General features: G+C 39.8%; 1 protein-coding gene across 3 annotated transcripts in view; it reads right to left on the reverse strand.

Annotated features, from left to right (window-relative positions):
• Positions 1–1,078: 1,078 nt before the first annotated feature.
• The window catches only part of TTC8 (tetratricopeptide repeat domain 8), a 72,357-nt gene continuing 53,807 nt past the window's right edge, over positions 1,079–19,628 (reverse strand). For all 3 annotated transcript variants that reach the window (XM_039537047.1, XM_039537046.1, XM_039537048.1), the window contains 7 exons: positions 17,378–17,465; positions 12,876–12,986; positions 10,505–10,644; positions 8,020–8,194; positions 6,732–6,854; positions 3,336–3,419; positions 1,079–1,755 (listed from right to left, as the gene is read on the reverse strand). In XM_039537047.1, coding sequence (XP_039392981.1) covers positions 1,639–1,755; positions 3,336–3,419; positions 6,732–6,854; positions 8,020–8,194; positions 10,505–10,644; positions 12,876–12,986; positions 17,378–17,465 — 838 coding nt within the window. In that variant the 3' untranslated portion in view covers positions 1,079–1,638. The remainder of the gene's footprint in view (positions 1,756–3,335; positions 3,420–6,731; positions 6,855–8,019; positions 8,195–10,504; positions 10,645–12,875; positions 12,987–17,377; positions 17,466–19,628) is intronic.

Raw genomic sequence — 19,628 nt, forward strand, 5'->3', positions numbered from 1 at the left:
TGCAGGCTGGTGTCAGGATTTGAGGCTACTGTGCACCTGTTTGGTGCTTTGGAGACTTTAACAGTGGAAACTTAAGTGCCTAGGGACTATGGACACCTACAGGGTTAGGGGGTTTGTGATGGCCAGTGGCACCTAAATATTGGATTAGGTCCCTAAAGTAGCAATTAAGCACCTCTGTCCTTGTAGACATGCAGACTCACCCCTGCGGCGCCTCCTGCTGGTTGTCCCTGGGAATTAGCTCACTTCCAGCCAGGAGCGCCCTCTGCAGGCTGGTGATTCACCTGCCCTCTTGGCACCCCCCCCTCCCTGGATCCCGGTGCCCTTTTAACTGGGGTGCTGCCCCCTGGCAGTCCCCCACCAATCTGGGTCTTCCCTCCCTGGGGAACCCCCAACCCACTATCCCCACTTTGCCTCAGTTTTGGCTACTGCCCAGTCTCCATCTACCCCCCGTTCACTGGGGCAGACTGCAGTATCAGCCACTCATTATAGGCAAAGGGGTCTGGACTGACTGCCTTTACCCACCCCCAGGCCGCCCTTCTGCAAGCCCAACACCTAGGTGGGCCTAGAACTAGGCTCTGCAGCCTGGGGAGTTGCTGGCCTAGGGCTTCCCAGCTCCTAAGGCCTTTCCCCAGCCCTGCCTCACTCTAAGTCCCCTGGGTGCGTTCCCCAGCAGCCAGTCTCCCTCTCCATTCAGAGAGAGAGACTGTTTCTTCTGGCTTCCCTGGCCACCTTATAAGGCCCTGCTGCTCAGTTTGGGGCATGGCCCCAGCTGCAGCCACTTCCCCCAATCAGCCAGGGTTTTACCTTACCCAGCCCCAGCCCTCTGCAAGGCTTTTCCAACCCCTCCAGAGCTGGAGTGGGTGCTCACCCCGCTACAGTCCTCCTTGTGAATCTGATACTCAAGAATCTGTCCTCTTAATACATTACTATGGACCTAATCCTTGGACTTTGTTCTGTTAGTGAGACAGAAGCATGCATATTATGCTATTAATGCCAATTCTACTGGATTTCTCAAAATCCTTTCTTTCTTGAAAATAAGTATAAGAGAAACTGGAAGCAATAGTAATACAACAATGGAAACAAATAAAACAATTTATTTTATATCAACAGATTATAAAGGAAAATATATAATAGTTTTGCTTCATATAACAAGGAATTTATTCATAAACTGTACTCATAAGAACTTAATACACAAACTAATCAGTAAGAATGTACAGTATCAAAAGCCATGCTTGAAAGACAGACATGAAACCTTTTTGCCTCAATGCTGCACTGTCAAAGAAGAACATTAAAAACTTGCCAAAAAGTCAGGAAAAAATCTTTTAAATGCTTCCTGAATATTAAATGGAGAATTGTCTGACACTATTATCAGAGTTGCAATATCTTATTCTTTACTCAGAAATAATTACAATGTTGTTCTAGCCACATGTAAAAAATGAAATGTCTTGCATATTATGTTACAAGTCAGTTCAGAATTTTTTAAACTTTTCCTGCTACCCAAACCAAACACAGGCCTTTTAATAAGGAGGGTTTGTTCCTATTTGATTCTCAGCTATTATTTTGTAAAATGTATTTTATAGTATCTCATAGTATCTCTGTAAAATCATTTGAACTATTTTACATGACAGAAATATGGCATCAAAGCATGGCGAAGTGCTGTTTTAACTGTTTGATGAGCTGTTGTGTATCAACATGACCTGGAAATGCTTCCTTTGACTTCTGAGCAGCTATAAAACTCCTCTGGAGATCTCCAACCTGCAAGACACATACACAAACACTCTAGTCACAAACAGTGCACTATTTATTACATGTACTCTGAGCAGCACACTTTCTGATGCCATGACACTTCCTCCACAAGTGTCCAAGTAAACTGGTCCCAAGACTGAACAAATAAGTTTGATATATGCCTAAAACCTCTAGTACAAGTGAGGGCTTTGGATAGAAAAGGACAAGGTGCTGCAGGAGACCTCTATGTAACCTGTGAACCATAAAAATAAATAATAATAATTGGAGATATACCAATCTCCTAGAACTGGAAGGGACCTTGAAAGGTCATTGAGTCCAGCCCCCTGCCTTCACTAGCAGGGCCGAGTACTGATTTTTGCCCCAGATCCCTAAGTGGCCCCCTCAAGGATTGTACATTCACAACCCTGGGTTTAGCAGGCCAATGCTCAAACCACTGAGCTATCCGCCCCCCTCACAGCACTGTGATGACCTCATCAGAAAGACCTTCAGAGGGAGGATCTGAGACTAGGTAGGCTGGAGTCCTGGCTAGAAAGGCTGTCACTACTTATATACCAGGGTATTACATTGAGTGTAGGGGTTACATTAGCAGGCTGCATACACAGCTGGTCTGCCCTAACTCCTGTAAAGTTCCCCTGTGCACAGCCTATGTAAATAGGCCACATGTAGAGACCAGGATACAGTCCTTCATCAGTAAGTATGGCAAATCATTTTTACACTTTAAATCTTGTGCTTTACAATGGAGAGGGTATGTTTAAGAATTAGTGGGTTATTCTCACCTTGATGCATGCACATAGCTCTTTAGTGTTAGTGGGCTACCCACATAGCATAGACTTGCATCTAAATCTTCTTCAAGGTGAAGGCAGAGGCAAAGAGCAATTTGTACTTGCAAAACATTTCAAGACCTGTAGATGCTACTCTTTATTACCAATGAAATTGTAATAGATAATGGGCATGAGTTTAAGAAAATTTTCTCAAGTTAGCTCGTCTTATCTACAGCACTTGATTCAAAACTAGTTTCCTACACATACTCTGTAACAAATGTCACCCTTATTTTCAATATAGATCAGATAGCTCTTCTGCATTTTTCTTTCAAACTAAGTGAACAAAACAGAAATTACCAGTTCAATAACTGAAGTGTCTCTTATGATAGAAGTTAATAAAAAGCAAAAAGTCAAAGGCATTAAAGTTGAAAAATATTATATTCCAGTATCAGGTAAAATTATGGCACAAACAATTTTAACATTCTTTTCACTGTTAAATAGCATCCTATTATGATTTCTTAATAAAGGAAATGATCCAATAACTATACAGACCACAAATGAAGTGAAAATTCTATAGTTCAGTAAATGTATGCAAATCCAAGGAACTACTACATAGCTAAAGGTCTTCAAAGTAGACACTTTTATTCTCAAAAGAAATTTGATTGGTGGTGTTTGAATTCCAATCCCTGTGCATTACAGTGTAGACATACATGTTTAATCTAAAGGGTAGACACTTGCATTTTTTCATTCACGTATCTGAAAACTTGTTACATGCAAACAAAAACTTGTTGAGCTTTCAGATGACAGAAGAAGAAAACAGTACATTACCTGGTCAGAGAGTGCTGCAAAATTGAAATGGGGCTCATACATATGAGGTGCTAAAGATGAAGCAGTCTGCAGCAATGCTCTTGCCTACATAGATTAAAAACAAGACTATACTGAAACATGTGAATGGTGGTGGGGAGAGAGAATGAGGAGAAAATGTGTTATCTGTTCTGTGAGGACATCATCTTGGATTGTCCCATAAGTCTTAAAATACACATGAGCAATATTCACTATTGTAGAAAGGCATAATTACAATTTAATAGCATTGAAATTAATGGGAATCTTGCCTGTGTTAACAAGGCAGAGTGGGAGCTTTAAATAGGCAATTTAGTACTAAATACCAAATAGAACATATTCTTCAAAAAAAGGGGAAACTTTGAGAAACTGATCTAAATTTCTACTGGAGTTGGAGCTACTGTCTATTAAAACACTGCCTAATGCTCTGGAGTATTAAGTGTCCTTGAAAACCTAAAATCTGATCTCTTGAAAATGATGTTTTTCAGGTTTAAGATGTCCCAGTGTGTATTGTTTTTATTGGGAGTTTTATGGTTTTCTTTTCACTTACTTTGCTATTAGCTCCCCTAAAATTCCAGAATCCTGAGCTGGATGAAATACAAATGAACACGTATCTGATATTATGCTATTCCCCCTGCATTTTTCCTGAAGCATTGTTCCAGTGAGCTGGCCAGGGAATGAAATTGACAAGAGTTCTGCTCTCTGCAGTGCTTGGCGAGCAGAATTCTCATCACTCGCTGTCCCCTGCAGGCTCACAAGAACAGATCGGACAGGAAGAGCTGAAAGATGGTGAGAGGTGCATGTAAACATCCATACTCTCAAATGATCCAGCATTCTGATTTGCTTAGCCTAAATAGCTGACGTTTTTCACACTTTTTGAGAGCTGCTGATTTCAAAAACAAACAAACCAACAAACCCCTACTTGCATGAAAAGTTTGGGTGTGTGGATTTTTAAAACAAACTGTTTGGAATTTTTGAGGTTGTCAGGTTTGAAAGTATCCCACTAAATATTGAACAGGCTGCTCAATAGCCATCAGAAGTTATCCTTTTAAGTGATAGGTTACTATAGTAGTAAACTAGTGAAAAATAACGTCTGTGTACACATACATTATATATAAACTGAATTAATATACGGAAGATGAAATGAATGCAATACAAAAGTAAGTTCTTGTGAATATTTTCCATTTTTTAATAGGAACTTTGTGGACATTTCAAATAAAATGTACTCTAACAATCATCTCCATAAAATAGGTTTTCTGCTATTTTGGGAAAAAAAGGCTATTAACATTAAGGTTTAACACCCAAGTTGGGCTTTTGAGTATGCATTACAATACAGTCAAATTATGGAATAACTTGTTTCTCAAATACTGTCAATTTATTCTACTATCCTAGATAAATTTATTATATTTGAGTCTTATTTTATACTTGAAATAATATATTTTTCATAAAAGGTCCTGAATAGTTTTGAGCAATTTATCTTTGCTATTCATTTAAATTTTGTCCGCACACATACCGTACTTTTTCTTTTCAATCATTGGATTAATTTTCTTTAGGTAGAGTTCAGGGGATTAAACAGTTAAGTATTTAACAGCTGCAAACTTCCATAGGTTATGTATGTTAGCAAGTCTTCACTGTTATTCTTACACAAAGTATTAACTAAATTAATGTAAAATGTTTGGCCTGGATGTACAGTACTGCATGTTATACATAGGTATTAAATTGAAAAATGCCAACTTGAAAATTAAAGTTACAAGCAACTGAAAACAGGGGATTAGGCTGGAAATGCTTATCCAGCCTTAATTATAAGCAGTACCCACCTCTCTCAGTATAATTGGACTAAGGATCCATCTGGGATATAAATTTATGTAGGTTGACTGAATGGGAAACAAAGTAAAACTGAACTTCATCTGTCACAGCAAAGATCAGCATGAGAGTATGTTAAATGTTACCATGGTGATTGCTAGGATACTTGTATAAAGTTAGCTCTATAAATGACTTGCTCCTTTGGAACAGATTTACATAAGTACTGTATATTATTCTGGTGTGTGTATGTAATATATAAATCAACCAAATGAAAAGATTCAGTTCTTACTGACGGCCTATTCTGATTGACGTTCCAACCAATGTAGGTTTGACTTTCATGTGATTTACATGAAAAAGTAGTAAAATGTGTTTATTCTAACAGAGACAAGGTGGGTGAGGTAGTATTTTTTTTTTTAATTGGACCAAATTCTGTTGGTGAGAGAGACAAGCTTTTAAGTTACACAGAGCTCTTCTTCAGGTCTGAGAGAGGTAATCAGTGTCACAGTTAAATACAAGGTAGAACAGATTAAACATAAGGCGTTAATATATTGCAAGATAATTCAAGATGAAGAGGGCATTTAATGCCTCTGCAGTCAGAGGACAAAGGAGGGTAAGTGTTACAAATTATTGTAATATAGAGATTATTCCAACATGCACATCATCTATATTTAGCTACACTTCGGGGTACCATAGCATGTTGCACATATATCTAAGTTGGGCAACTATTTGCCCCAAGCTCTCACTGACTTAGGGTGCATTGCAAAGAAAGCCTTACAGGAAGGCATTCTGTTCCTGTACAAAACGTGCTCCAATATGGTGTACTGCCTTTTTTCCTTATTATGAACACTCATGTACAAAGTGAAAAAAATGCTGCTATCCAGTTATGTTCAGGGTTCCCCTTATGCCCAGGGTAGTGGCATATTCTTGTCTATTGTAATTTTTCTATATCATTTCCCAATGCCTTAGCATGGAACATTATTATTTATTTAAGCCAATGGTCACATTCTAATATGAATGCTTAACTCGGAAAAATCTCAAGGTAGCCTTTGATTACAATGCATAAATAAATACTACTGGCTGTCCATAATTGTAATGAAGCAATCTCTTCATCACCTCTTTGTAGAAGAAATCCCTTGGCACCTGATAATGGACTCTCTCACCTACCTCAGTCAAACAGTATATTTCAACAGGGTGTTCAGCATATTGAGGCAATGACTACGGGATAAATTGTTTGCTCTAATTCAGGCCATAGCATTTTTATCCTCTTTTACTTCCGGGCTACCATTTTACCTTCGGAAAACCCTAGTTTGCCATAACTGTCAACAGCAGATGCTGTGAAGGCATTGCAAACATTGCTTGTCTTCAACCAGCCACTCAAGGATTTATGAGGATATGAGTCTAGTGGTGCATGCTATGAAAATCCAGAGGCTACCTCAAAACATGCATCTGAGTTAAACTTTGCTGACAAGCAAGCCATCTGGCTGGCTTCTCGCTTAACTGAAATTTCCTTGAAATCAAGATGCTAACCACAGAAGGTTCAAAGCAAGCATCTCACATAACTTTTAGAGTTTTAGCACCAACCTGCTCAATGTGACCCCTTCGTATCTCCAGCACAGCCAAGTTGTTATAAGCTTCTGCATGGTCATTATTATTGGCTAGGGTCAGCTTGAAACACTGGTAAGCCAAGTTCAGGTCACCTATTCCCTAAAAATATCAACAGAGTTTTTCACTCATCAAAAAGTTTGACAGTAAATTTCAGGTTGCTTAGTTGTGCTTTTTGTTTTAAAGGAATGTTTTTTCATCTGGATGTACTATTGTAAAATAAAAAATTGTTACTTTAAATAAAAACACACTGACAGAAACTCTACACACAATTCCAGTTTTTCTCAATTGCGTTTTGCCCCCCTCTCCTCATATGGGGGCTTCTTACTCTAGTACAAATATCAGTATCTCTGGCCTGGAACAGGAGGCTATTTGCTAATGTTTCAATTATATGATTTAAACTGATACAATGCAAGGTCACCTTGAAACTGCCAAACACTAAGAAATACATGCATCATGGCTTTTAAACTTCTGAGGGTATAAAAATGTCTGCATTAAGGGTCTTATCCTAATTCCAGTAAAGTCAATGGAAGTATTCCCATTGACCTAGGACAGAACACTGTTGAAAGCTAAATGGTGTATAGAAGTCTACTTCCAGGCGAGTAGTTAAAGAGAAATACAAACTAGGTTATGCATTAATGTGATATTCTCCTCCACATGAGAGAATTTTACAATGAACTCTATTAACATGATAGAAAATTAAATTAGATAACTTGAATATCTTTATTGGACAATTACCATTTGTATTTCTGTTTTAAAAAGCAAGCTGTAACAGAGATGCACCTACCTTCTCAGCCACAACACCTGCTACTTTAGGGTCTAATTCTATTCTGATACTCTAATTCAATTGCCATAAAATTGTTATCCAATGGCATGTAGCAACCCAACATTTCCTGTCTAAGGGGAAGCAGCTGCAGGAGAAACTACTTTGAATCTGGTATCTTAGTCTAATAGGTTTGCAACAGAACAAGTTCCACCAAGGTTCTGTTGGAGAGTCTTTCAGCAAGATGTGACAACATGCCAAACTGGAAGAATGAAAGGTATTCCTCTCTTGGGGTTTCTTCCTGTTTTGAACTGTTAGTAAACCCTCAACCCAACTAAATATGTGCTGTTCTTTATTCTGTACTATCAGACTTCCATACTGTAAATTTTTTCACAACAGGCCTTTGGGTCTATCATACCAATTCCTTTTGCTTCAGCACTATTGTTTTGTTTTTTTCATTCGGTAAACTCATATTTATTCAGAAAAACTTTAATTTTTTCATACCACAGCCACATGCCCCAAGTTGTACCAAACATCTGCTGCCTCCTCCTCATTTTCAGCCAAAGACAGTGCACGTTCAAGGGAGGTCAGTGTCATATCATACTGCTGGGCATAGAAGCAACAGAGGCCCAGATTGTTAAATAGCTGGCAGTTATAAACACCCATCTGCAGGAGACGTCTAGTTCAAGAGAAAGATAATTTAACAGGTTTAGATGTATTGCAAGTATGAATTTCTTTCTAAATGGGAAATCTTCCCTCCATCCCAACAGGATAACAATAAAAAGATCTGAAAGAAGTAAAATAAATTGAGTTCAAAGCAAATGTAAATTTTAAAAAGTAAAAACCGCAGTTAATCGTGGGCAATGACCATCCTGTTTGGCAAAAATGTGTTGAAAGGCTAAGCCACAGACAGTGGACACAGACAATTTCTATGTGTAGAATCAGTGCTATGCAAAATGCTGTGTGTGTAAATCAAAACTCTCATAATTTAGCTTTTCAGATGTGCCACTACATTTGATTTTAGTGCAACTCAGAGTTGGATATATCCCTCATCACCCAACCTTAAAGTTGTAACTTGTTGCTATCACTTTTTATAATCACTCTTTATACTTAAGTTATTCTGGCCCAACCCTGGCTTTCAGCAAAAGTCAAATCAGATCTTATCTAACCTTTAATCAGATTTACATAGTAGGCATATTACATGCTGCACATTAACTTTTAACAAAAATTGAAAAAAGTGTGTTTTATAAAAGAGTTCTGATTTAATAAGATTTAGAGGGAAAAGTACACTTAAGACCAGATCTTAGAATGAATTTAGCTGCTTTGCACAGGAGCAGAGGCAAATTCTGGACCTAAAGTCAGCATAGCCAATGACAGGAGGATCACCATAATTAAGGGAGATCTTCAGGTGGCATAGAACTAGCATAGATGCTGTAGTCCATAGAGCTAGCTTAGCCTTTTATTTTACTCAGAAGTAACACAAGGAATCTACAGGCCTGTATCCTGTAAGACACCGGTTTAAGCAAGTTAGCAGAAGTATGGTAGGCCTGTGATATAGCATAGATAAAATGGCCCAACAGTTACCCTAGATTTTAGGAAACTGGGAACAGCTTGCTCAATAGAGGGAGTTGGTACATAACAGTACCAGGCAACTACAGGAACACTGAACTGGTACTGGGCTTGGATATTTTAGGACAGAATCATTGGCAGATGTCTAACTACAAACTTGCTTGAGCAATTGGTGACTATGTGATAATTGGTTAAATGATGTTAATATGTTAACCTATAGGATAACTGCACCCCAATATTATGAGGGTGACAAAGTTAGATTTGGACATGGAAGGCTAAGCATCGGAATTAATATTTGTGATAGTGCCGAGGCCCTATAATAGGACAGGCCACTTTGTAGTGGGGGCTAGCTTTCCATCACTGACGGTTCAGCTCTTCATTATCTACCACCAATCTTTGGGCACTGAAGATCCAGGACCATCGGACTTATTTGGCATGCTGGAGGCAGGGCTGGTCCTTTGTCTCTCACCGCTAGGTCCCCAAGGAAGGGTATAAGTATATAAGCATATGCAGGGAATGACACCAAAGATATCCCTAATACTGTATTACTCCAACTGTTTATGTGGTTTGGGGCTTTTCTGTCCTTACTAATTGGCTGTTATTAAAACAAGTCTTTGCTTTGCCCTCAGTATGAGTGTCTTTGCCATATATCCCAAGGTTCCCTACAAGACATTCAACTTATCAGTTTTAATGCTTTTTTTGGGGTGGGGGTTGCGGGAGGGGAGGTGCTTCTGGGGGATGCGGGGTCTAGGGCAGCCTGGGGAGTTAGCAGGGGGCCTGGTGCCAGCAGCAGCAAGTGACCCGGCTCCAGTCCGAGCCCGCCCCACATCCCTGCTCTGCCCCATTTCCCCCTTCCTCCAAGCCCCCGCCCCGCCTCCTTCTGGCTTCCTCCCCCGAGCGATGCTGGGAGTCGGTGGGGTGGAGCAGGGCAGGTTGGGATTGAGTCACTCAGTGCTGCTGGTGCCAGGCCACCCTGGATCTCACGTCCCCCTGAAGCGCGCCCCCTACCCCCAAAGCGCAGTAAGCCCAAATATTGATGGAGCCAGGCCCACATTCCTATATATTGGTGGAGCATGGGCCCATATAACTCGCTGCCTATGCTTAATCCTTCACGGTGGTGTGTGCCTCCTTCAAAATGAAGTTGAAAATCAGGTCCTTTTAAGCCCCCTCTTCATTCATTTATCAGGTACTCAACCATTTTGATGCACTTTTATTTTAACAATCATCCTGCACATTAAGTGCTTAAGTGTAATTACCATATTATAGGTATAGAAGATATTAGACAAGGCATATTGGTGATATAGTAGGCAATATTTCTCCATTTGCTTAAACACTTTTGATTCCTACACCCTTGCATTTTCTTTGGCACTATCAATGTTACAAAATATTTCTCTTCAATATTAATCTTACTTGCACACACCTGTAAAACCGCAAAGCTATTTCAGGTTGGTCTGAATAAAAGTGGTTACTGCCAATGCATGCAATGGCTTCCACATGAGTGTTATCTTGTTTTAAGACTTCTCTGTAGTATTCTGCAGCTAAGGAGATGTTATTCATTTCCTGCACATCAAAAATAGAAAAACAAATGAACAAATATTTTGCAAACTGTAGTAATCTTGCTTTTTATCATTTTATTAAACACTTATAAAGTGCCATAAACTTACACAGTGCTTTACAGGGCCTGGGGAAGGAGCTGGCAACGTAAGGGTATGCCTACACTGTAGCTGGGAGCGTGCTTTCCAGTGAAGGCAGACTGACATGCATTGGCTTTGCTTGAGCTAGTATGCTAAATTAAATGAGCACCAAGTATAAGCCTCTAAAAACTGGAATAATGGAATAATTTAGTACATTTGTTTCCAGTAGGATGTGCCAATTAAAATGATCGTATTTTATCTAAAAATACACCTGGATGTATGGTATTTGGATGGAGAAGTAGGATAGACTTTTGCTTTTTGTAACAACTAGACTTATGTCCCAGGTACTTTGAGGGTTCCTGTCACCAGAGAAACCGCCTTCTGTGGAAGATGCGTGAATGTACAAAAGGTAGAGGTCATTAAAAAAGTGTTATTTGTTTAGAGAGCAGTTTGTTCCTCTACCCTATTGCTCATAAACCATCCTAGAGTGTATCATACTACCACCCCGAGCAATTTGACTGAAAACAGTCAAATTAAAACCTGTTCTATCACACAATAAAACTGTAGCAAATTAACTTATGCAAATTTACATTTCTCAAACAAGGAAACATACTAAATTTTAATAATAGTATGATCATTTAAAAACCTGGAGCAAATGGAAAGTGGCAGACCTTCTCTTTTTCTAATGCCTAAGGAGAAAGTGACAATGAAGGTGTTTGGTACACATGTCCCTCCAGGCATGTGCAAAGAGAGCTGAATGGTTGTATGCGAAGGTACAAATCTTTAATTAAGTTATAAATCTGTAGTTATGTGACACACCAAGGCCCATCAGTACAGAAACAAACATCTTTTTATAACAATGGTGCAGAGAAATATCTAATACAGACTACAGTACAAAAATTCATAAAAAGGCTGCATAATGTTAAGGATAGTCTACAGAATAATATGCCACATTATTATTCTCAAACTGTTTAAAGATTCAGATAGGAAGACCAGAAAAAGGATTGCAGATTTTTCTTTATAAAAAGCCGAAAAACATTTACCTTGAAAATGGATATTAGGCAAAAATGGATGGCTTCTTGTTTATACTTTGAAATAGATTTATTGCCATTTCAGTGTACAAGGCAAACTACAATAATATAAAACTCAATACTTCTCTGTTTAATGGCAGCATTTTCTTTAATGCAAAATAAAAGCAACTACCTCTGATTATCAGCCTACAACGAAACCACTGTTCTATTTTAAAATATTAGTACCGTATATACTCATTCATTAGCCTGTTCGTTTATAAGCCGACCCCCCAAGATGGTTAGGTAAAAATAGCAAAAACTGTATGACCCTTTCATAAGCCGACTCTATATTTCAGGGATTGGCAAACTTTGGCTCCTGGCCTGTTAGGGTAAGCCACTAGTGGGCCTGGATGTTTTGTTTACCTGGAGCGCTCACAGGCACGGATCCCCATTGGCTGGGAACGGCGAACCATGGCCACAGGGAGCCGAGGGGCTCCATGCCTGCAGACGCTCCAAGTAAACAAAACGACAATGTATTAGATACTCAATTCAATGATTCCATAGAGTTTAATATCAAATTTTGGTGTAGACCTGTTTATAAGCCGATCCCCGCTCTTTGATGCATCACTTTTTTATCAAAAATATTTGGCTTATGAATGAGTGTATACGGTAGTTACATTTAAAACAAATACCACCTAAGCTATGACACATTTCAACTTTACTAATTCACAATGACTTAATGGTACTAAGGAAGGCAGTGCTGCTCTGTAGACTATCCTGCTGTTAAAAAACTACTAACAGGCCGTTTGAGACACCAGCACTTTTCTTCTCTTTTAGGTCAATGAAAAATGTATGAGCTAATCATAGAACTACACAGACAATCTGGAAATGCAACACTTGATTTAATGTGGATTTGTTTGTGTTTGAACAAGGAAAAGCACGGTCTGTCTCGTATAGTTAACCAGCTGAACAAATAAGGCTGTCTTTATTTTGATAGATTTTCTGTAACATTACCTGTTTTATGTTAGTAATGCTGAAAAATAAAGTGAATTTTTGATGACCTTAAAAGCATATTGAACTTCTGGTCCTTTTTCCTGCATAAAAAGATAATCTCGTTTGCATTAGGGGTAGTGTAGTACATGCATACCTCATAGATTCTGGCAATCCCACAAAGAAGGGTCACCTCTCCAGGAAATCTAGCTAATCCTTGCTTGAAAAGATGTAAAGCTGTCAAAGGCTGATCCAACCGAAAATACACCTGAGCAAAGAAAAAGTGCATATAAATGTCAAATATTGATATTAATGCTCAGACAGCTGTTTGACGAAAGAAGTGCTACCAGCGAGCGATATAATCTTCTTTTGATGCAGAAGCCATTACCTCAAATAGTCATAGGAGCATCAGTGGGAAAATCTTTGCAGTGATGCTAAAAATGTGACAGTCTTAATTATTTAAGTGCTTAAAAACATGCCTGGAACTGTACAAGAACCACAGCAAGACATTTCCTGTCTCTATATTTATATTTATTACTTATAACATAGGTCCCTGGACCTATAATTCACAAAACTAACAAAAAAAAAAGTTAATGTGCACTGGGAGATTATGATGATGTAACCTTAAATATTTTAAACATATTAATCTAAAAAATTATAGTGGTCACGTTTTTGAGACTCACGAAAGAAGTGAGTCTCAAGAGGAATTTGAATGAAGATTGTATTTTAGAATTCATGGAAAGTCTTCTACTCTGGCCAAATGACAAAGTGGACAGTGGACAGTGATATTTGCAAGCTTCCTCATATTGCTCTGCCAAAATGTCTCCAGTCATATTTAGACAAGATGATCCCTTATAGGCAAAAGGATAGTTCATGGTCTGTCGATCTTTAGTTTCTGTGCTGGTAATACCAGTATGGTGCTAATAGTGATGTGGAGACCTGCCCTGTAAGAACTACATTATAATTGGAGAGAGACCATCAACTGATGTCACAAAGACCATTTAAGCAGCACTCAGATGGTATAACTTTCTGAGACTACTGGAATGAAGCACATCTGAATCCATTACAGAGAAGAAAAAAAGTCATATTTTACGTGAATCACTCATGCCATTCAATTCCCCAAGCTGATTACTCATATTTCAGTAGAAAAGTGTTTCAGCTATATATACTTGAGAGTAAAGCAAGACACATTTAAAGTGCTCCTGCTAGTGGAATAACATAGTAAATAACGTTTGATTGTAATATACGAACAATGGGAAAATAGCTGCCCTTGGTGTTGTTTAATATAATAAGTGACCCAAAGGAGTAAAGCATCAACATTATAAATTAAAGAAACCACCACAGTTAGTAGCACAATACAGCTCTTCTGCTTTTGGGATCCATGCAGGGAATTCTGAATGCAAATTATAAAGTTATTGTGGTCAAATCTTTAATTATTTATGAACAGATATATGGTGCTTTACACACACAAAGCAGCATTCTTTGAAAAGTGACAATGGGGTAATTTTAATGATCTAATTGACAGCAAGTATTTCTCATACTGATCATGGTAAAATTAGAATTAGAACAGTAGGATCAGTGGAAAAAATTTGCCTGATATTTACTAGTATCTCCTATATTAAGAAAAAATAATTCCTTCCTGTGGAGAAGGAATAAAGAAGATTGAGGCTAGCTGCTGCTTTTTTTTCTTTTTTTTTCTTCAGTTTGCTAGACCCTGACTGCACAAGTGACAGTATCAATTAAGCAGACATTTTAAGCAATGGGACATCAACAATCTATTCCTAGCACATTCCATCTGTGGATGTCACACTTGTGTTGTATCTAAAGCAGCCTTCAGAGCATTCACTATACATTTCAGTTTATAATCTGTAGAGCAGCTTCAGATGGATTTAATATCTGCATTAAGCCTTAAACTTGAAAGAAATGTCTCCATTTTATCAGTCATGCTCATTTTCCTTTCTTTAATTAACATTTGAATTTATTTTACTATTTCTCATCAACTGCTTTCTACAATCAAATCTCTCTCTAAAGAGCTTCAGCAGAGGATATATAGATAAGAGAATACCCAATAGAGGGTATAGCTTTTTAATTAGCAAGAGTTTGGGATGATCATATTATCAATGTGGCAAACACATGAATGACTTATGCAAGTCATCCCAAATAAATGCAATAAACCCTTTACACAAACCACACCCTGCATGTACCCCATAACTTACATACCATTTTAGAACTGTTTCTGAGAGTCTTTAAAATAGTTATTATTTTGTATCCATCCACCTGTAAAGCTCAGCTTTCCTTATACTAGAAGTAAAACTGCACAAGCCTAAGGGGCATAAAATTAATTTTTAAAACCTCTAAAAATAGCTTTTCAAATTATAAGAATGCTATGACTTTTAAGTCTGACATATTGTGTCCTTCTGGAGCTAACAGAAAGTGCTGAATGTTGCCCCTTCTGGAGAGCTGGGAACCTCCTAGTTCTCTGGTGTAAAAGTCCCATTTCCAGCTCTGCAGTCGAAATAGTTTGACTCCTTGGAGTTATTGACTTGTACAAAACAATTCCCTATTTCTTATTCCCCTTCCCCTGTCTTCTCGCCTTAAACCAATGTTTCTCAAAGCGTGGAGGAGGAAGGTCTCAGGATTAGCCAGACTGATGTGCAGAAAACTGTTAGTTTTTCACAAATCTCAACTTTCAAGTTTTTTTTTAAATTAAATCTCTACTTGTTATGGTGATTAAAATGTGACTAGGATGTAGCTGATACTGATGTCTGCTTGATTTTGCAGAGAGCCTGAAACAATACCTCTCTGATATGAACTGCTGCTAACCGAGATGCTAATTCACTACTCAAAGTACAGAGGAAGCCTCATACTATAAAAAGCTATGCATGTACTCTGAGTAATCACTTATTTTAGGGAAGCCTTTAATAGCTGTATTGAAAAAGCAGGAGGGGAAAATAGGTTTCCTTCTCTTGGGGGTGGTGTGTCAGCTTTCTAAAGTCTGTGGAAATGCTGCCTTACATAACATCTTTAGTGCAATCAAGTGAATAACTGCAGCACATGTAGACGTATTCGAGTAGCTTCAATCTAGCTAGCTCAAATAACAATGGTAGTGAAGCTGTGGCAGCAGAGGCGAGTCACTAGAATAGGCTTGCAAAGCCCATGCAGTCATGGCTTCATTGTTATTATTATTCAAGCTCCTAGACAAAAGATACCCTGAGGGCTTGTTTATATGGTCAGTTAGTGCAAAGCAAACCAGGGTATAAAGCTGTTGCATGCCAACTGGCCATGTGGACCCTGCTACCACATACTAAAAGTTCTGTAGTGTGCTTTGACACAGTCTTTCTGCCCACAAACTGTGTGGACAAGTCCTTAGACTGCAAGTTTCCTGGAGCAGGCCTGTCTCTTCTTGAATGTCTGGAAAAATGTCTAGAACATCATGTGCACTACCATAAACAACAATTTTGGTGTTTGAATGGTGATGATGGTCAGGACCGGTGCTTCCATTAGGCGACCCTAGGCGATCGCCTAGGGCACCAGGATTCGGGGGGCGGCATTTTGCACGCTCCCCACGGGGCGCGCGGGAGCTTCAGGTTCCGCTCCCGTCGCGCCGCCGAAGAAGGACCCTCCGCTGACGTGCAGCGGAAAACAGCGGCAGGCAATTGAGCTACAGCCGACGTTTCGGCAACGACTGCTGCTGTCGCCTGCGGTATTTCGGCGGAGGGTCCTTCTTCGGCGGCGCGACGGGAGCAGAACCGGAAGCTCCCACACGCCCCCTGGGGAGCGCGCAAAATGCCGCCTCCTCCCAAATTCTGCCTAGGGCGCCAGAAACCCTGGTGCCGTTCCTGATGATGTTTCTTTATGATACAATGTTGTCAATTTCAAGGTCTTTCTGACGGCTACCAATAAATTCCTCTTATTTTGATGTCAGTTGAAAAACCAGTTTTTAGATCTATCTAGTCACCCTTATTGGTTTATTTCATTGTTTTCCTAAAAAATCAGATAGCTACACATTAAATACAGCAACTCTAGTCATTCCTCATCTGTATAATTCTGATTGGGGTTTGCTGACGGAGAGAACATAAACAGAAGATGGTGTCTTCGAGACTTGCACACACCACAAAGAAATCCAGTACTTAAACTATGCTCTTGCTTTTGTAAAGAGTTCTGCTAATCACAAATTATCAAATCCATGTAGAGGTCATAGTCTGAAGTACATGAATGCTTGAGCCTGAGGCAACAACAATCTAGTGAGTCTTCTGTTTTCAGTACTGACTTTTGTATTTCCCACACCATTCATCACCATTTTGATATTAAAGAACTGGAATAAGACAAGTTGTGGGGAAAAACGTATAGCCAAAAAAGCTCATCAATAATCCTTTAAAATAAAAACTTATTCTCACAAAATTTAAAATTTTATACAATGGAAGTCTGAAAAATAACTTGTTCTATTTGTGTCAGTTCTGCTGTTTAAGTTAATTGCATTCTGAAAAGATTGGTTTATTTTAATACATTTTTAATGGATTTGGAAAGCTACACAATCTGAAAAATGTATCATGTTGGATAGTCCCAGCTCGGCTGCCCCCTGGATTTTCATGTATAGATGAGAATTTCAAGTTATTCTAAAGCAGGCAGATTTAATTTGATTTGAGAATATCTACTTACTTTTGCTAAATACAGTATTGTATCTACCATGTCCTGCTGCTTGAGAGCTGATTTAAATTGTTTTTCTGCTTCACGGTACAATCCTAACCTAAGAGATAATAGATACATACAGATAGTTCTTTATTCAACAATAATATAACTTGTTCAAACAAAGCACTATCCACTAAAAACAAATTAAAAAGAACTCATTAAAGTGCCAAAAGTAATGTGGGAGTCAGTGGGGGTGTAAAAGATCGTTCACGCGTATGCACCTGCTAAAAGAAAATCCAAGTTCAAAAGTTAGGAAATGCCAGAATTGCCTTTGTAACCTTAATTCAGCCCCCTTGTGCATTTGCACTGACACACTTTTGATCACATACTATTTTTTCCACAAGACTCCTGCCTCATTCAGTATGCAGGATGGATCTAGTCTGGGAGTAAATCAGGGTCATGTATTGAAAGGAACCTGTCTTTAGGACCCCAGCTTCATTTATTCCAGAAGTTGGAATGTGTGTAGTGAATGAGCTGGGGACAGCAAGAAGAAAAAGAATGGTCTCATCATTAAGGCAGTCAAATGCTGCCTGGGGAAATGGGATCTATCCCTCTCTCTGCCACAGAATCCCTATATAATACTAGGCAAGTCACTTAAACCAAACTTTTCAGAGGTAGTCACTATGTATTCCTGACTTTCTGGGTGCCTGCCTGCAGTCTCACTGGAGAAATGGTGAGCACTCACAACTGCAACAGAAGTCAACAGGTGATGAGTCTAAACATATAAAGTACTGTATAATGAAATCTCAGGTCCTAGGTGTCTCAAACTGGGCACCCAAAATTTATAGATCCTTTTGACTTTAATCTGTGTTTCAGTTCCCATCTGTAAAATGGGGATAATATCCTTCATCTCACAGTGTGCAGTGAAAATAAATCCATTAATGTTTGTGATGCACTCAGTCTGACTCAACACTTGGCAGTCAAACTTCTGACAAACTGGTGGTTAGAAATTTGAAATATAATTTTGGAACTTCTTCAGAAAAGTTCTGCAGCCAACAGATGTGATTAGGTTAGGCCACTTCTGTGGAAGGAGAACATGTTTAAAATTTGGCAAAATTATAAGCGACTGGAAACAGCGTCTTGTACTAGGAAGTTTTGAGCAACCTTAATAGCTGTTATCAACCCTGCATATAATTGTGACAAACACAAGGAGGAAGCTCCAGTGCTCATAATATTGGAGCCTCGAGATTATCTCAGATTGTGGGACAGGGTCTGCTCATTTTTTCATTAATACTCCCAAACTGTAGTCTTCCTTATTAATGAAATATATACTGTACTAGTTAGCCTCCTTATTTGAAAGATGAAACCATTTTATTTAAATTATGAGTCAAGCTCAAACCCTGCTTCACCAGAAAATGCCAATTTCTCTACGTTTTCCAGAAATGGACTGGATCCACTGAATTTCTGGTGATATGTACGCAGGGATCTGGATGGAACCCTGCCTACAATGCAGGCTTCAGGCCAGCTCTCTTGGTGGGCAGCTGGGAACAACATGGCTTCCAGGTTTGATGGTTCCATAGGAGCTGAACTATATGGGCTGTGTCAGGGCCAGGCACCCAGCAGGGGCGGCGAGTTATATGGGCCCGTGGGGCCCAGGCCCCACCAATAATCCAGGAGCTGGGCTCAGCCCCACCAATGTTTGGGCCCCAGGACCTGTCCTGGGGGTCCCCCCTTTGCAACACCCGGCGTCTCACTCACCGCAGCGGCTGCGGCAGCTCCCGGGAGGGGCCTGAGGAGCGACTGGACTCCCAGCCCATTGGCTGGGAACCCCAGCCAATGGGAGCTGCCGGGGGCGGTGCCGGAGCTGCCTGGCCGCGCCTTCACAGCAGGGAGGGGGAGCGAGCCACCGGCAGCGGCTGAGCCCTGGGCAGCCATTGTGAGCAGCAGCCAGACACAGACGGTGAGCTGTGGGGGCACACACACACACACACACACACACACACACACACACACACACACACACACACACACACACACACACACACACACACACACACACACACACACACACACACACACACACACACACACACACACACACACACACACACACACACACACACACACACACACACACACACACACACACACACACACACACACACACAGAGCCAGGGGTTGGGGACAGACACACACGGGGGACGGACAGACAGACAGACACAGCCTGTGAGCTGTGGGGGCAGCCAGACACACACACACACAGCCGGGGAGTGGGGGGTTG

This window comes from Mauremys reevesii, linkage group 4 (genome assembly GCF_016161935.1).
Source record: "Mauremys reevesii isolate NIE-2019 linkage group 4, ASM1616193v1, whole genome shotgun sequence".
Taxonomy (NCBI): Eukaryota; Metazoa; Chordata; order Testudines; family Geoemydidae; genus Mauremys; species Mauremys reevesii.